The following is a 19682-nucleotide window of genomic DNA, read 5'->3' as shown; positions in this document are numbered from 1 at the left end:
AAACTGCAGTATGTTGCTGCTTTGGCCAATCAAGAAGTAGTCCAGCAACGACTAAACATACACCGGTTTCTCAGAGGCCGACTTAGGTGGAGAAGAGGAGCCAGAGCACGTAATATCCGGAGAAGACCATGGCTGCATCCCGGGAGACGGCGCCAATTTGGCATCTATGATCAGCTCATGGTTGAGCTCAGAAGAGAATATCCTGGAACATTTTTGGGAAGAGTTCGTCATCGCCTCGTGAAGCAACACACTCGGTACAGGGAGTCCTTGGATCCAGGGCTTAAGTTAGCTGAAACACTACGGCACCTGGTTTCTGGTGTCAAGTTCTCAGACATGCAGTATTCCTGGCGGATCGCTGAGAATACACTCTCTGTAGTGGTCAGAGACGTGTGTCATGCTATATGTGAAGAATAGGTTGATGAGGTTATGACAGCCCCCTCCACACCTGAAGAATGGAGACAACTGGCTGATGGTTTCCTTAAGAATTATAACTTTCCAAATTGCGTTGCTGCTATTGATGTCAAGCACATAGCTATCAGAAAGCCTGTCAGCTCTGGTTCCTTATATTATAATTATAAGGGATTCTTAAGCATCATCTTACTGGCTAGTGTCGACTCGGACTACAAGTTCGTATGGTGTGATCAGGGTGGTGAGTATAAGTCTACATAAATTTAACTGGGATTATTTTGTAATTACATAAATTATATACATTTAGTTCAATTTTCAATGTACAGTTGTATACTGACAAGTTTTTATCCTTTTGTATTTTCAGTAGGATGTATGGTGCAGGATGGTTCCATTGGATTTCCAGACCCACAGCCCTTTCCAAATGACACCGTCGACATGCCCTAATTCTTGGTTGAAGATGACGCTTTCAGCCTTAGCGAGAACATGCAGAAACCCTATGGACATAGAGTCCTGACAAGAGACGAAAGAATCCTGAACTAACGGTTATCCAGGGCTAGGAGAATATCAGAAAATGCATTTAGGATTTTGGCCTACCGATTCCAGGTACAGTAATGTTCCGCTATTAAGACCAGGCAAAATAGTGGTTTCAATAGCGAAGTAGTCTTAATATCGGACCATTTTTCTTCATAAATTAGGTATTTGGGACTTGAATATTGTCAAAAACCGCATATTTTTTTTAATCTTCGAAGTGGTCTTAATAGCGGAACTTTACTGCAATACCCTTTTTCAAAACACAATTTCATTTATAAAATAAATGTTCACGTTAACTTTTAACACATAACAATACTGGTCATCTGTAATTTCAGATACTTCTCACAAATATGAACCACATCCCATCCACAGTAATGCTGATTGTAAAGACATGCTGCATGCTCCACACCTTGATGAGGATCAGGTACCCCACCATGCAGAATGCACTGGTTGACCATGATGATAGAATTGGCGATCTGGTTCCTGGGGAATGGAGAAGAGGTCGCAACTTGGAGGATACCATGAATGTCAATATCAGGGGCCACAACACAGCAACCAAAAAGGCAAGATTGTGAGAAACACTAAGAAGCACTGGGTCAACTCTCCAGCGGGATGTGTGCCATGGCAAAACAGGATGGTGCCACATTAGAGATTGAAATAAAGAGTAACATATAAGTGGATTAAATTAATAAAGAATATTGTTGTTTTTGTATTGGCGTTATAAAGGGAAGTAATAGTGAAAGTAATACACGAAATTTCCGCAAAATCTTTAATGAAAAAGACTTGATGCATAATCAACATGCATAGTCGAGTCGAAAAAACGTTAGTCTATATCAAAACGCCCGGATTCAGAAACACAGTTTTGGAAATATTCGGCGGTATGCGCAATTATCGTATCTTTACGCACTTAATAGCCCCTAATCGCCAACCGAAAGAACGAATATTATTTTCGCGACCTAACGCTTTCTAGCGAATTGCAGTAAATGTTCGTCAAACTTCGTAAATCATTCGCACCAAATAGTTCCTCTACGTTCACCTTTCGTTATAATATTACACAATGCAACAAAGTTTCAGACAATTTCGCAAGAATCGTTAGAATTCATAAATTTAACCTTTTCGCAGGCTTCGTCATATATGAATTCGTCTATTGTGGAGATGCCTTTATCAATAAACACAGTCCACGAGAAAACTTATGCACGCCATGTATAAATCAGCAAGGTTTCGACAGGATAGGGTAGCTAGCCATTCTCCCAACCCTCATCCGTTTCAGCGCCCGGGGCACACCGGTGGGATAGGTTATCATTATAATGTTTAAATTTATTTGAGGAACGGCTTTATATAAACGGTTGGATCCAATAGTGACTTTGTCAATCGATATATGGTAATTGTTTCGGTGGGTTGACTCTCTTAGGCAAAAGATATGTATAGGAAAGTGCCTACATCAACAACTTAATGAGAACATACATAATTATACATACTCGTGTATGATATTTTCATAACCAGAAGCTGCTTGACACAACCAACTAAACTGATTAACCCTTCCGAATACCATACTTATGTAATTTTCCATTTGTGATATTTGTGAGGAAATAACACTACTGAAACATTTAAACTTCAATACATGCCACAATCTGTGAAAAGGCCGGAAGTGGCATTAGCTCATTTATCAATTCATTGCAAAAAAGGTGGCGCCCGTGATTAACGCCTTGTTATTAGATCTTATTGCATGATTTGTCTAAGTATAGCAAATCTGTATCAAGTCATTTCTGAGAATTCCGTTGATTGAATGAAACACTAAAATAAGTTCGCATTTATACTACATCAGTCCATATTCCGACATCACCAGCAATGAGTAAATGTGGTGGTCAGTGAACTTTTTTTTGACAAACAACTGATTAGTTGGATTGTGAAAACAAATCGGGTATTTCAAAGTACACCAGCAGACGATATTGGATTGTCTTTTGTTCAAGTTTTGACGGAGTTTCTGGTAAGATATTTTATTTTAAACAGCTGATTAAAATAAATACAAAACTAACACCCACTTATCGTAATTATCATTTATGTTTACAAGTATAAGGCACTAACATCAAAATGTTTATTTATTCTAATAATTGGTAATATTAAATTAGATTATTAAAAAAACTACAATTCAGACACCTATTAAACAAGGTTATTTTTCACATTTGAGGACCGTTATTTCAATTAATGTAATTAATGTCAATCAGAGTTAATCCACAGCTACCCATGCAACCAATGTTTTAACCAACTGGTTATTCACGATTCCTTATGAATATTCAATTCTTATGTCTACATGAGAATTCATTTCAACCCAGTAACCATAATACAGTATAATCGGCAGTATTTTCCGTGTTACCGCGGATTTTAGCAGGTTTTACCTCAGATTCTTATACGACACGAAAATGTGATTTTTTTTGTCCAATCCTAATGATTTGAAATTTAAAATTTTGAAGTATTCAAGGACATATAAAAAATGCACATGCTTAAACAAACTTTATGAACAAGGTTGCAAACTTACTTTTAATGGATGAAATTTTGAATCATAAAATATATTTAATTATGCAATATGATACTTACGTGAACGATATGTAACTTTTTATGGGCATACCGATGGTATATTCCTTTTAATTTGAACACGTATTAAATTGATAACTTTATTCCTTTTCACGCATTTATGTGTATATTTTCAAATAGAAAGAGATTAAAAGTAACACCATTAAGAAAATGTGTATACCACCATCAAAAGTATTATTTGGCAACGCGTCCATGGGATCGAACTGACACCTACATAAATTGTGCATTTCAATACGAGTTTTAGTTTTACAAAACTTCAATACCGATATCACTAGTGTGCAAGTGTGGTAAGCGGCGTTTTTCCCATTTATGTCTAGCGTCTAGAAAAAAGGCCTTGGCAAACAGCGTAGACCCAGATGCAGGGTCTGCGTTGTTTGCTTAAAGGAATTTCTGTAAGAAATATTCTAAATATAGAAATAAATATACTAGACATCCCTAATTTTGGAAATAAATTGATCCAATTTAGAATGATGGGAGAGTCCACAAGGCATAAATTGGTTAATGTAGATTTCAGTTATAAATATTGTAATGATACCTGCTATTCCCACACGAAAAAAGTATCCCCAAGGATACTTATTATAATAATGACAACTAGTTGAGTAAATATTTATCAAATTAGGAGAATATTCGTACAATATATTACTTCAATATTATAATACGACATTTTCCGTTGGCCAAATAAGAAGCGTTGCTTATTATTATTTTTTTCAAATAAAAGAGAACGACCGACTTCAGGAACATGTACAAAATTGGTTAAACAGCGTCGTATTTTGGGTCATCATAATTGTTAAAAAAAAGAAATACCACAGCGGTATTATAAACTGTCCCACTATTACGGACCCTACACCATCGACGACATCTTTGAACCCATGGTCCTTTTGATGATTAGATTGTGTTATATTATTCTTTATTAATATTGACGAACAAAATAAATTTATGGAAACAAATTCTCTGTAATTATTTATAATATACAAAATACATAAATGTATAGAACTTTGTTTGCGTATACGCAATACGCTGAATTGGCTCAAAGCTACTAGCTGTAAATGCTAAATGCTGTTTTATAAATTTCTGTATTCTTTTAAATTTAAATTTCAAAAAACAAATTAAATGATAAAATTAAAATATACTTTTATAATTTTCGTTCCATTCGGGAGCAACTCAAATTTAAATTAAACAAATATAATTGTTATGATTGTATCGGTACATTAGAATCGCCATAATCACATATTACTAAAAAAAATACTTATTTAATTATTTAATGTTAGATAACGAGATATTAGAACATAATATTAAAGTGCAGTAAACGTATTTAAACATTCTAGTGCAAATGTCATTTAATGCAAAAAGTAATCATGTATGCTCGAAAAATGATACGAATGTAATATTTACTTTTATACTTTCATCCATAAGATTGTTAAAAGGAAATCATTACAATAATGTCATAGTGGATATCTCATACATAGTTCCAGCATTTAAAACGTACACCATTACCATCATTGACCACATCATGCGTACACTTACTTAATGTTTTATGATTAAGCTCATGACTATTTAAACTGACAAAGCAATATTTCCAGAAACACTACCACGCGAAGCAGGTAAGTGTTTCGTTTAAAGTTAAAAAAATTCACTGTTTAATCAGAAAAAAAAACAACACATTTACTGTACCGACGAGGAGTCATTTCAATACATTTAAACAATGAGACAATAAATCTCCGCCGTGCCTTTGTTACAAAATATTTCAATGAGGAAAAAACACAATCAATTAACTTAGTGACATTTAATCTCGTAACATTCAACTGTTGATTTTTTTTCGTTACAAAGTGCATTTTGATGACAGTCATTTCTCTTTCAGGTTGGTATTTTTTTAATTCCATTCTATTATTTTTAAATTACAATTTAATTCAATTTCGTAATTCAACGAAAACACGATCGAGATAGTATAATCTTTCTTTCAGATGTTTCGATTTAACATCGAAAACATTGACATTTTATTTGAAAATGTCGCTGATTACAAAGCAGCAAAATGTACTCAAATCTCAACCTAACGATCGCTATAGTTGTTGACGTTTCTAAACCGACACATAACCGAAATAAATTAATACCAAAAATTATTTTTAAAAAAGCCAGGAGCCGTTGATATTAAGCGGTTTTGGTGGCGAAAAAAACTGCAGGATTGCGAGCGGTATGTCATATATATCGACAATGTCTCTGAAGGATGTCATCTACAACGGGTTACTTCTTTGTTCTTCTACATAAGTCTTTGTTGTCTAGCACCCGGATCTTCAGGATCTTCCTAATGCAGGTGTTTATTAAAGCCTCTATTTTCTTTATGGCGCTGAAAGTGGTCGTCAAGGTCCGTGCTCCATAGAAGAGCGTTGGCTTTATGAACGTAGTTCGTTACAATATAATATGCTTCCTAATAATGTAAACGTCCGGCGAAGATTATTATTGTTGAAAACGAGGATATGAAGATTTTGTGTGGCCTATTTGCATCATAAATCGCTATATGGCCTTTATGTAGGACTTTACCTTGTTTCACATCAGAATTCTTAATTTAAAAAAAGAATATCTGATATTTGATACGTCTTTTGAAGACGTTAATACATGTTGTTTTTGCAAATACATATAATAAGGATCTGATATTGACATTCTGACAATAGTACAGTATGCTGTTACCAACACGCCTACTCATATACGTTGCAGAATCAAACGCTGATAATGTGTCGCATGGCCAAATCCTAAAAATAAGCGGGGTTTTCCCAACGGTGTACATTCTCTATGCTTGACTGCACACGTAACTGATTGTCAAGAAGTTATTAACATCATTTAACTTTGTTTACTTTTTAAAACTTTTCTTAAAACAAAACGGATTTTTTACTATTTTGTTTAGTTTATACAGTTGTAACAAATGCGATAACTCCAATTATTCATTCGGGTCTACAGGCTGAAAATACATTCCACATATATTTGCTGTGGATAAATGCCAAACAATAACAACAAATTGGTCATCTGTCCGCGTCTGAGAAACGAAGTTATAATACCATCATCTCTTATTGCCAGTTAAATAAAGACGAAATTGCTTCATTGAATAATTCACAACCATCAATTATTCATTGACGTGTTGGACATAACGTGATGCCCTCTCCATGGTATTTGTTTTATTCAAAATTCATAAGGCTAAACACTACCTAACCCTCCAACAAATTCTTTGAAACTGTTTTTCTTGTTATATTTTTTTACGATTGACAAGTTGTTTCCTGCTTGTAAAGCGTTTCAAAGAATTATAAATAAATTGATTTACATCTAAAACGTTTTAGGTGTTTATTGAATATGGTTGAATATAGCAAAAAAGATATAAAAAATGAACCTCGAAAATTCAGAATCGACACCAAAAATTTGGGTCGGCTTGAAATAAAAAACATTTTACTCAAGAACTCTCTTTATAATTGTTTGATAAACGTTTTCATAAGTTTGTATAGATGCTGTAGTAACCTAAGTTTATTATTGTTTATATAATTTAATTGCGTTGCATTTTGTGAAGAACTAACTAGTATGCAAAGATATTAAACGTGCATATACGGTCTTACAGTACAACTTAAAATATTGAGCGTAAACACTTATAAATATTACCAAAACAAAACCAACATCACCACCACAAAATACACACGTTGAACATGTTAATGGTCTTCTGTTAATTTTCACCAGTTCTAAGGCATGCAATAATCGATGCTATAAAATGACCATTATTCGATAACGTATTCAATAAAATATGGGTCAGTTTGTGTTGAAAAGGAAAAATCATTGATATACTTACATCCGCGCATACGTGGTAGACACATGGGTGGGCTTTATATTATGGCTTGGTTTCGTTGACTTGAACCTACCTGATCTGAACAAAACTCCAGAAACGAAACCGTATATATATATATATATATATATATATATATATATATATATATATATATATATATATATATATATATATATAACTATATATATAGTTAAGGCAATCGGTCACCTGTGTTTAATAAACAAAACACTAGCGGAATGTAAAAAAAGTTATTTAAAAAACACTTTTTGATCAGAAGCAATACAACTTGGATACTATCTTGTATGCAAACACGTACTTAAACACAATTAACCTACCGAACCATTCCCAAAGAAATAATACCATACGTTTACAAAAGTATTTATCAGTGAAGAAAATGTATTATATTACACAACTATTATATGTGTACAACATAGGCAATCAAGTATTTATTATCACGATCATATTCCTTTTTGAAATGTTACATTTTGACACTTGAAGAAAGTGTATTAATTTCTCAGTGAATGAAGTCCTCCGTAGTTGCAGCTGCTGAAAGTTCACAACAAATGGACACTTTTTGTTTGTCCCTTCATATCCACGACACAAATTTCTGCAATTTCACTGGAACAGAAAACAGAAACCAATAACAGACACCAATGATACGACATAGTTAAGTGTTTCAGGTCTAATCGTACACTATTAACTCCAGCACTAATGTGGCCATTGCTTTACAGAGGCGTCCACTAATGATTCAATTATTATGAATACAGTTCGGTTAGCGGCTGAGGAGGTGCAATGAATAGAAATTGTGAACGCGACCTTTTTGTACGAGATGAGGAACATATCTCCGAAAAATAAGTAAATTGCCAGCAAAGATTACACAATCACCATGTTTTCGTGTGTATATTTAATCGTGTTAGCGATTTCATACGCTATTTATGTAAAAAAAACGATTTGTTCAATCTTAAAACAATTCATTAAACGGGAATGTTAAAAAAGATAAAATAACATATCATGGTAAAATTTACCAAATGCTGTTACTTAAATAAAAAACTAAAGCTACCATTCCTATCAAATGTGTGCTAATGGTATGCCCATAATACATATTCTATAGTCATAGCTTATATAATTGTTCACAGAGAATTGCCAGCTCTGATCTTACAAATAAAATACAATGCATTAAACACAGCAAGAAATACATTCATTAACGCTTACGGTTTTCAATAACAGACAGGTAATTGAATGCCTATTTTGAATAGCATGAATCTGCGTCGTCGTCTTTTAAGTAACTTAAATAAAAATAACATTCAACAAACTTGCATTCAAATTCATTGCATTAGATTTCAAAGTAATACAGTAATATATAACAATATATGTTGTTATGCAACCGATTTCGCATTGAAAGAAGAATACATATATTTTCATTATTTCCATTATACGTGCATAAGGTTGATTGTAATAGTAAGGCATACTTCTTGAGAAAAAATACCGAATTTATTTGAACGAAAGCTTTATTAATGTATCTGCCATCTATCCAAACATATTTGTAATATCTTCTAAGTAGATTTCACGACAGAAGGTCGATTACAAACAACATAAAGCTGTCGTATATCAGATTTCTTTACTCGAAAATAACAATCCTTCAAACTGTTTGGGATTCATGTTGGTTAATTGTACCACAAATTGTAAATCCCTTACAGTATACCGGATTGGTCTAGGAGTTAGTTATAATCTTATTATTCCTGATTAACGACTCTTAAATCCACATCTACGTCATCATTTTGATTCGCTTAAACCTTTACATTACTTGATTACGCTTGCGCAGTGCCTCGTCTATTTAATGAATTAAGTAATTCAACAAGCTTTAAATATGCAATTTAGTATATACCGGTAATAGATCTTCAGAATATAAAATTTTGAATTATATAGATAATAAACTCATTATTAATCGGAAAAAGTCGACATATAACGTATCAATGATGATAAATCACTTTAATATTCCAGTATGTTATATACCAACATGTTACAGAGAAGAAAAAATTGTTTGAAACAGTTTAAATCAAGCTGAGAGACTCATATCGGTATGTGTATTATATATTTAATATTTGCTATTATCTGCACTTGTTTTATTACATAAACTTGAACGAATGAATATTACCAGGCACATCCCCGTTACGTGAATTGCTGACTAACACATTTGTATCACAATACACCTATCAAACGGGTGGTTAATTTTGTTAATAGTGTATCAGAGTAGTTAAAAGACGAATCTGAATACCCTTTCGTGAACTCAATAAAAGAATATATCCGCTTAATAATATATTAATAATAATATATAAAACTAAGTCTGTTAAAGGGACATTTTCACAAATTTTGGAATGAAGTAAGCAATGAAGTTTGTCATTTAATGCTGTAGATTGATAAATGTAAACATTGGATCCAAAAAGCTCCAGTAAAAACAATACTACAATTAAAGAAAGAAAATACATGTTGTAACCCTCAACTGGGCTCGAACCACTGAGCCATGGAGTTAAAGTCTAACGTTAAGACCACTCGGCCATGCGTGCTCATGGAATACGTGATGTATTTTATACTTAATATAAGCAATCTTCTTAGTGTCACAAAATATAACGACAACAACAGAACTCTCCAAATCATTCACTCGTTTCGCGTTGCAACGCTTTATAACTTTCAGGTCGTCAAAAATCGGCAAAAGATGCATATAATGGATATTTTAGAGCATGGTTAATTTTTAGTATTACTGTTTCATCACAAATATCATAACTTCAACGAAAATTTGCGAATGTGAAACATTTTTTTTATTTTGTCAATTTACAAAAACGTAAAAAGGTCCCTTTAATATAGTCTTATAAAGTAATATGTATGACGTGATTATTTATTTGCAAAGTTTGTGGTTCGGCGAGCTTTTCAACCGTTTTACACCCAAAATGCACCGTTTCAAGGTTTCAATAACTTTAGTTTATTTGTTGTTTTGTCATGTTTTTGTAAAGGAAAAAGGGTAACATGTTTCAAAATAGTCGCAGATGATAGCAATACAGTCTCCGCGCAAAATATTTATTCAGATAATTACTTCTATATTATATATAAAGATTACAATTTTAAAATTATATGTAACATGGCCAGTAGTGTAAAACATGTGTAAACAAAATGTACAAGTGTCGTGATCAGTCTTTGTTTGAGCGTTTTAGCTAATAAAACAGTTGATTTTGGTTTTCTTAACACGACGACTCAGATCTGTGTGTTGTTTGTTCTCATGCAGATTTTGCGATTTAACTCTTTCAGTGCTGGAACCAAATTTTGAAGGCCTTTGCAAACAGTTTGCATCCAGATGAGACGCCACAGAACGTGGTGTCTCATCAGGCTCCAAACTGTTTGCTATTATGATAGTATTCTTTGAAAAAAATAAAGAAACTTCTAATTTTAGAAATTCAGAAGACGACATTTTAGCAGACGACAAATTTCCCAGCATGCAAAGGGCTAATGATCATACATTCACTCTAGAAATGAGAATGCATACTTGCGCGTCTCTCATTTGTACAGCCGACTCCTTTGGGTCAAGTCTCGACCAAGCCACCGCAGAAATAAGTAGTCGTCGAATCTGAAACAATCATAGTTTATGTTTGGTTCAGTTTACTTTTAAATCGACAACACAGATCGCCTAAGGCTTATTGAAACGCTTTCGAGTCAGTTTTCTGGGTAGACCAAGTACTTAATACTATTGGGATAGCTCGAAAAAACACAGCGGAGGTCGAACCAGTGACCCTCATGTCGCTGGTCGGACACCATATCCACTACGCAATGGCAACCTCTAATTAGCGTTTTACTTCGGTAAAGCGAAGTTTCGGAAAACGTGTGAGTGGTTTATTATATTTGTTCAAGCATGTGAAATATATAGAAATATGGCTATTTATATTATTTTCCAATTTCACTTAGATGTATTTTTTAAGACTAAATATTGGGTTACATATACCATAATATCAATGTTGCTATACATGGCCCATGGTTTATTATATATCGTCCCGATTCCCAGTATTCGAGGACGAATACTTATTCAAGTGGGGGTGTATGTCACGGTCTGAACTAAGTAACATTAGAGACAAAAACTGTCTAACATTCGATGTTCATGTTCAAATACGAAAGCTAGTAATGTACATGCTAAAATATAAATATTAATTGAACTCAGCAAAATCTCTAGGTAAGAATAAATATTTACTTTCAAATGTGTCATAGTAATATTCGCATACTAGTTAAATATTAACGGTTGCTGTAGTTTGAATGAAAAGTCACTACTCCCGAAACCGTATTTTAATTTGTACCTCACGTAAATCAGCGGAAACTCAAGTTCCTAATACCAAATGTCATTTACAAATAAAAGGAATAAACACACATTTATTAAATACAACCGAGTTGACCCATCTAATTCGCACCAGCACACGCAGTTTACTTACGTGAATCCGTCAATCCCGCCACCCAATGAACGCTTGTTCACGCCCAGATTGAACGCGTCATTTTTCAGCACCGAGCTACATATCAGTGGACATGGCATGTGTCTGGAAAAAGATTATGGCTTAATCCGTTATATTAATCATATTGTTATGTTAGGTATCTACGCACACATATTCATAATGGTCCATAAGCGATTTTCTGTTTGTTCGTAAAATGGTTAACACAAAAAACAGCTTAACATAACGTGTAAATTCCCAAAAGGAAAACAAATCTACAAAGACAAATACAAACAAACTTGAGATAATCATCATCGTTTGTAAGCATTTAAGTATCAGAAATAAGTGTTAAAACAAATCAAAATATAATATCTTACCTGGTAAAACAAAATTCAAAGCAAGACCGTTTCATGTCAATGAGAGCCTGTTGCTGGTTGCCGTCAATATCAGCGTCAACAGGATCTTGTTCTATTGGTAAACCGGAAATGAGAACCAGGGCCGCTAAGACGACCACGCATTTGTACTGGAGGCTGTTCCGATCCATTTTGGAACTTAGCATTCTGTTAAAGTAATAAACAAAGAATGATTTTAATTACCCATGATCATGTTTGCATTTTGTTAAAAACAGAAACCCAACATTGAAATCTCTAAAGATAATGCATATTTCGTAACTTTTAAGCGTAATGTTTGTGAACTTTAGATAACTGATGATGCCTTTGAAGTCAATCAGCAATAGTGTGTATACTTCGATCGCACCAATCGGCGGTTATTTTCAATCCGTTCTTAACAGGCGATGGTAGTTTATATCCCGTTTGTAACAAGCGACGCTAATACATATCAAGTGACGGTAGTATATATTCAGTTTGTACCAAGCGAAACTAGTATGCATTCCGTTCCTTCAAATCGACAGACGTTTATTTTCCATTCATAATAAGCGATGGTTGTTGATATTTCGTTCGAAAAAAAGCGACTGTAGTATATAGTCCGTGCACCCCAGTCGTCTTCATTATGTATTTTATTTTGACAAACCGATAATCGTATATATTCCGTTCGTACCAACAAACAATTGTTAATAGTCCGTTCATACCAAGCGAAAGTAGTATACATTTACGTTCGCAACAACTGGCGGTCTGAAGCGTTTTCAAACATTTACATTGTTAAATTCATTGTCTTTAACGAAATAGTTTTAAGTCAAATAACTGCCAATTACTTATATTTCAGTTCAAGCAAATTAAAATGTACTAAACAATTATAGTAAAAATACTTGGGCTTTTACTCTATGTTTTACTAAGTGTTTTATAATAACTTGGACATTTTCGTAAGGCTAATAGGTCTTTCACTTAAAAAACAAACACAACAACAACACATATTGCTTTACTAAATGCCAATGAATTCAATTGTTGTTGCGCTTTGTTAACAACTCAGTATGATGGAAAGTATTACACAATAAAACTGGAAAATCATGGGCTGTTTGGTACATATGTTATCCACTTCAAGTCATAAAATGTCCACCTTGCATTAGCATATTCAGAAAAACAGACATCAGCATGCGTTCACAGAACGAAGATAACATTCATGATCAGAAAAATCTATGTAATATATGAACCTCTTAAATACACATATCAATGCGATATTAAAGTAAATAACAGATAATAATTCTGTAACGACAAAGTTGGATGTTATTTGGTATTATTTATAAATCCCCACCTGATAAATGGGATGTCAACGATGGCAGAATTAAATATGTTATATTGAACACATGCATACATGTGTAGAAATAAAATCTGTTTATATGAAAAACGTCCCCGATTAAGTTTTTTTTTTGTCGTTAGATTACTACATGTACCTCATTTTCATTATCGAACGACCTGCATTTATTTTAATACAATGTAGATTTTGATCAAAACTTCGGATGATTTAAAGTCATGACGTTGTACAAAAACATCATTACTAAAAGGTTTGAAAATACAATGTACTAATTCACGTATACATCACACGAAAAGGGTAACGATGCTTGATAATTGGTGAAAACAACGCTGACTAGAAAAAGTCAAATGAATAATTCACAGAAATCATTTCTGGTTCGCCTGATATATTAATCGTTAATGGCACATTGTCTTCAACAACATGACAATTATCGGGAGCGTTAATACGAGCCCAACGCCCATAACATTGCTACGGTAATGACGTTGCTCTGTGACTAGGTAATCGTCGAGGAACCAGGTCGCGGTCATTAGTTGTCTCTGCATCTCTCAGACCACTTGATGCGGTATATTAGATATGCCAACAAATATTTATTGCAATAATGTGACATGACTGAGTATTTAGATGATGACTATTTTACAGCCAGAAAAAATCCTTATACAATCGTAGAAAACCCATTTCATACATTCATAAGATACAAAAGAAGTTCATATTTGTTTGTGATTGTTAATTGCATGTTCCTGACTCCACGACGAATTCTTTCGAGACAGAGCTTTTGATAAACAAAGCTATTATAAGTATGGCCTTGAACGTAAAATACTTATAGTCTTTATAGGCCTTAAAAGAAGAAACACTCAATTGAATGAAACTTGTTTCTGATGATTCTTAAAGAAAACGTGTTTAACAATCTCACAAGCACCTTTAGTTTAATTTAGCTACAGCATTAAAACCAACGAGTTTCGCATTCAGTCCATCGCGTTTCCATTAGTATCAAAATGTTGTAAACTATCTTCAGATGAATTTTAAGCCTATTCAAAGGGGCCGTCCAACAGATGTTGGCATGTGTTGAATCTTGTAATTGATGCTTTAAATGCTTTATATTGATAAATTTAAACATTTGAACTAAAAATCTCCAGTAAAATAACAAGAAAACAACTTTAAAAAAGGAAAAAAAGTAACCCTCAACAGGGCTCGAACCACTGACCCCTGGATTCCTGGAATAAAAAGCCACCTGCATAGACCACTCGACTATCCACGCTCATTTTTAGAGCGATTATATTTTTGTCCTATATAAGCAATTCTATTAATTTCCGAAAATATCGTTGCGCGTCGATACGACGCTTTATCTGTTGGACGTCCCCTTTAAGGTGCATATTTATATTGTTTTTGGCGATTTTGTGTGTGTTTAGGGTACGAACAAAATATGTTCATCACTGAACAATCATCATATATTTTACATTTGAGAGATTTTAATGACTGGTTTGTTTTATCAAATACTATTGTCCGTTTACCTTCTTGGTGAAGTAAGAAAATAAGAAACACATGCGGTAACGACCTTGATTTGTCTTCTTAGTCACCAACCCAGTTTTTGAATCATTTACATTGATCAAGTCTTAATATGACTTTCGTAATTGAAAGAGATGATAATAAAAATTAGAATTCACAGACAATTAAACTTTATCATTACAAATAAAAGAAATAAATGCTGTATTCTATCTCTCGACACTAATCATTAATGAGGAACACCATAGTACCAGGAATATAATTACACACGCTTGTTTAACAATATCTTATAGTTTAGTGTCTGAAGTCTGTTTCAATAGATGTATAATACTAGTATAATATAAATATGATTTTTAAACCTTGAAGTAATTATTATCTTCTTGGATTTTATTTTTTCAAGCAATTGCATTTTTTTATCAATCGACGAGCAAAAATGTACATGTAATTCAAAAGTTGAACGTGTATGGACTTAATTACATTAAATTGCACCAGGGCAGATGATTTCCTTTCCCAATTAAAACATCAAATATTCCCATTTATATGTAATCAGATCAGATGGGTATTAGGATTTTGCTATGAGGTCTGAAGTTAATACTTGAGTAATTTATTTTACGTATTCATTTTAAACAAGGTACATGTATGTGACTTAGACCTTTTAAATGCTGATCTCGGCGCACCAGCCTATTACTGAAACTCACTGTTCCCCACAATGTTTGATAGTAGCGAGCTCGATTCTAATAAATGATTTTGCAAGTTTGCTTGTTGATGACAGCTTTACTGTAGAGTTATGCGAAAAGGCATCGGTTTATTCCTATTCCTTTAGAACAAAGTTTTCATAATTGCTTGATACCAAGGTTTTGCAAATCGGTTGAAAATTGATGGAGTAGTGTGAGCTTCGGAAAGACGCTGGTGTACCGAAATTATCATGATGGGGGGGGGGGGGGTAGCTGCCGGATATCTTTGAACTAAATGGCCCTCTATTGACTACCGTAGGTTATTTGTGTTTGTATGCTTTTATTTTAAGCGAGACTTTACGAATTAAATGTCAACATTTAGCCTTTTAATATTTAACCAAACTAAGTATTTGATATTAAATTCATACGGAATCTGTCAATGCGCCAGCAATAAAATCATGATAACGTCAATAAAATTTATAACAAACGAGTTTACTTCGATACCGGCACGTTTTCTCTTATTTGTTGCGGAACCAAACTTTTGCCGTATGACCGAATTTGGTTTTCTAAGCGGTTTGCAATATTAACTATTGCTATTAAATAAAGTTTTCAATTCGTTTATTTTCAGGTAAAAGTTCTTGTGACATTTTATTCCAGTTGTTAAAATCATATTTTTGTCTGTGCTTCAAAAACGTAAAATGATCACATATACTCGCCTTAGGACATGTTTAATTAACGTATCATATTACTCAAATAGCTATTCTACATCATCTTCAAATTATAAGAAACGCAACTGAATAGTAACATATATAATAGATGAAGATAAACATAATTGTGCCAGTTTTCGTCTGTTTGTTTCTTGGTTTTGAACATGGCTAAAAGTTCACATATCCAAGCGAACATACATTCCAAATGTCTAACATTAACAACATGTACGTTCCGGAAACATTATTTGATGCAATAAACTAAAAGATCTTTTTGAAAATGACCGATTTTGCCATAGATATGTTATATAAAATTGATTCACTGTGTTCTATGGCATCATGTTTATGATTGAGATGTTTTCATCGTTAGCAAGTATAATCACTCATCAAATAGACATTGTTGTACCAATTAAAAAAGCAATCACTATCAAGTCTCAATAATTGCACAATATTAGTATTTAAAGTAAATACAAATTACACGTTTGCAAAAATCATATTCAATTAAGATCATGCAAGTGAATATAAAATTATATATGTATTGCCATTCTATACGATTTATCCCCTAAAAATTAACTCAATAAGCTAAATTTGTAGAACTCTTGAATGGCCATCCCCTTCAATTCTCAGCCCGGTTATATAACTTGTGTCTTGAATTATTTTCTAAGGCGCCCATGCATGTGATACATGTACAGGGCAGTTTTCAGTTACTGTATTATGCATGTGAACTTAGTTATGGTTTACTGCTGAGATAGGAAAAGCTTGCCCTTTAAATTTAAGAGAAGGTTAAATGAAAACACAAAAATGGCTGAGGCACTGTTCGGACGTAGGAAATTCCAACCAACCCACATCAAGCATAACTTACCTTCCGCAATGAATTATCCGAAAGCAATGTCGTCACAAACTTTCGTGAAACTGGTACCTATCGGCATGGGTGCTTATTTTATAGACGGCATTCGTAGCGTAAAAACCGATAGGCAGAAGTCGCGAGGCTCTTGCTGAGTTAATTTATGTATACGATATAATATCAGTATATTGATAGAATGTTATCTAGCAATACTTCGATTACAGTATTACAAATGCAATGTCTTCAGTACTCGTCTCGACGCTCATTATCAGTGAATATATTATACGGGGCAAACACAGCATATAACAATGCTACTTTTGGAGGGTCAAAAAGAAGTGGACACACGAGTTATTTCCAATTTTATCCTTTTGGAGGAAAATAATTATGGTGTATAGAACAAATTAGTAATTTATGTAAGATTGAATTTCGAATAATTTTTAGACTCATATTGCGGCCTACTAAAATATCAAATACATGTACTATTGTGCGCTTTACCTATCGTCGATGAACAAACACGTGTTTATATATAAACATACAGTTTGGACAAAGGTAGACATTAGTGAGCGGTTATACTAGCATTCTTTATCATCCTAACGTCCCATGAAAATGTTGCTTAATGTTTCAATCAAAGGTTGATGCTTTTCAAAGCGATCTTTAAGTGAGAAAAGTACAAGAAACACTCTCAGGTTGATAACTCCACATACAAAGTACATGAAGGGAGCAAATTTTTCTCAGAACCTCACCAGCAACATGCAACGCATTTATGATAATAGCTACATACTGAAACTTCCATAAACATTTAACACGGGTACCTTTATTTGAAATAATGCTACGCTTTAAAAAATAATCTTTATAAACAAATGTATCAAGAATGGGCTCGTTTAAACAATTTACGGATCCACTCAACCACATGCTTATATGATAAGCAGTTGATAGAAAAGATAGCAATTATAGGAGACGATATCGTGTTACAGATACTCTGAATTAATTTTGTTATTAATATTTTACAAAGAAACATAACGGATTCTCTACCATTTTGTATTTCTTCTGTAAAATGTTATGAAATGACAGGCGGACAAACACCAAATCTTTGGTTCAATGTGTGTACCAAGTTTTAAAATGATATCGTCTTACTTGCACTCATCAAAGCGTACATGTGTGTTCTGTTCTAACCACTGTCCGCTGACCTCGTAAAAGTAAACGGTTATGCGCGCGTCACCTTTACGTGACCATTAATAAATATACAAAATTTCAGCCAAGTAAGTTATGAGTTATCGACTGGCCTCGTTTGCCGGAGGAACGTACGGACGGATGAAGAATTTGTAGTCCGTTCCTGTGAACGCCGGAAACAGACTAATAACACTAGTATAGCGTAGATATCAGCGCATTTGTTTTACAAAAACGTAGATATGGTTAAAATGTCATCATTCTGTAAATATATTGTAATCAGTCTGTGGAAATAACTATAAAAGTCTACGGACGTTCCGGTTATTGTCGTTAACCCACTTCCATACACGATAGCATAATTGTATTACAGTCCTAATCAGTCCATGTTCTGCAGTTGTTGCGTTTTACAGCTAAATTGCATCCAAATTGAATCGTGTGGGAATTTTATTGAATGTTAAAATAAGCCAGTTTAAATAAGCCCAACACGAAACAGCGATCCATGGAAAAAAATTATATTATGCAGGCAGATTTATGATGTTTAACACAATGACGGCATCCTTCTACAACATAATTGATGGCTAACATTTACTTGATAAAAGGCTAGCCAACACAAAGCATCTGTTTACTTTATTGTTACGGCATACGTAAAAAATAATGCGTGGTTGCAAGAGTAAGGCTTGGTATGATCTAAACAACTTTTAAAAAACTGCATTACATCATTGTGTATACTTTGTTGGATGGTTATCCACCAATGTCATTACGATCAAAATAATAGTTAGGATTTCCCATTAGCGTACTTTCTTTGAACATTTAGTTGTTTTCAGTGTTACAGGCGAACATTGCAATTGTATAAAGCTCGTAAATTTGCTGATAATCTGGTATAACGTCCTCTGAACTTTTATTCTAGTTTATTTTATTCATCAACCTTTGATCTGTTTTGACGTGTTTGAAAGAAGGATCGTATAAACACGCCTGAAGGAATTTCGTTAGGTTCTCTTTTATGGCTTTGCAAATTCACGCCTTCACAATACGTGTATACCCCGTTGTTTTCGCTTGTCATTTCAACAGTCGCAACCGACGTTCGCTATTTACTTCTCGTTTGCAAAGAATTATTTCAGAGACGAAGTTTTTTGCATAGACGCACCAGGACAGGACTCATTATTGTGCATTATTGTGTATTACCTTCTATCATTATACTTATATTATTGGTACACCAAAGTGTTTTTTATTATTATTGATTATTATTGTTATTATTGCTATACTTATATTATTATTATT

At 33.6% G+C, this 19682-nt stretch overlaps 1 protein-coding gene across 1 annotated transcript; it reads right to left on the bottom strand.

The window, feature by feature from the left end:
- Window positions 1-7718: 7718 nt before the first annotated feature.
- On the bottom strand, window positions 7719-17283 carry LOC127860387 (uncharacterized). The gene is made up of 5 exons (XM_052398439.1): window positions 17256-17283; window positions 12186-12368; window positions 11815-11916; window positions 10884-10964; window positions 7719-7966 (listed from the first exon to the last, which is right to left on the bottom strand). Exons 2-4 carry the CDS (start codon window positions 12365-12367, stop codon window positions 10895-10897), a joined length of 354 nt encoding a protein of 117 aa, XP_052254399.1. The 5' UTR covers window position 12368; window positions 17256-17283; the 3' UTR covers window positions 7719-7966; window positions 10884-10894.
- Between the last annotated feature and the right edge of the window lie 2399 nt (window positions 17284-19682).

The sequence above is a fragment of the Dreissena polymorpha genome, chromosome 15 (genome assembly GCF_020536995.1).
Source record: "Dreissena polymorpha isolate Duluth1 chromosome 15, UMN_Dpol_1.0, whole genome shotgun sequence".
NCBI lineage: Eukaryota > Metazoa > Mollusca > Bivalvia > Myida > Dreissenidae > Dreissena > Dreissena polymorpha.
The sequence above is the reverse complement of the archived record's forward strand: the minus strand, read 5'-3'. Positions and strand labels throughout refer to the sequence as shown.

Bases quoted from the DNA above. Each gene is read 5' to 3' on its own strand.
- LOC127860387 (XM_052398439.1), bottom strand. From the start codon at position 12,367: ATGCTAAGTTCCAAAATGGATCGGAACAGCCTCCAGTACAAATGCGTG. The intron at 11,917-12,185 runs GTAAGATATTAT...ATCTTTTTCCAG, and splicing joins TTTGAATTTTGTTTTACCAG to ACACATGCCATGTCCACTGA. The intron at 10,965-11,814 runs GTAAGTAAACTG...TGATTGTTTCAG, and splicing joins GGCGGGATTGACGGATTCAC to ATTCGACGACTACTTATTTC.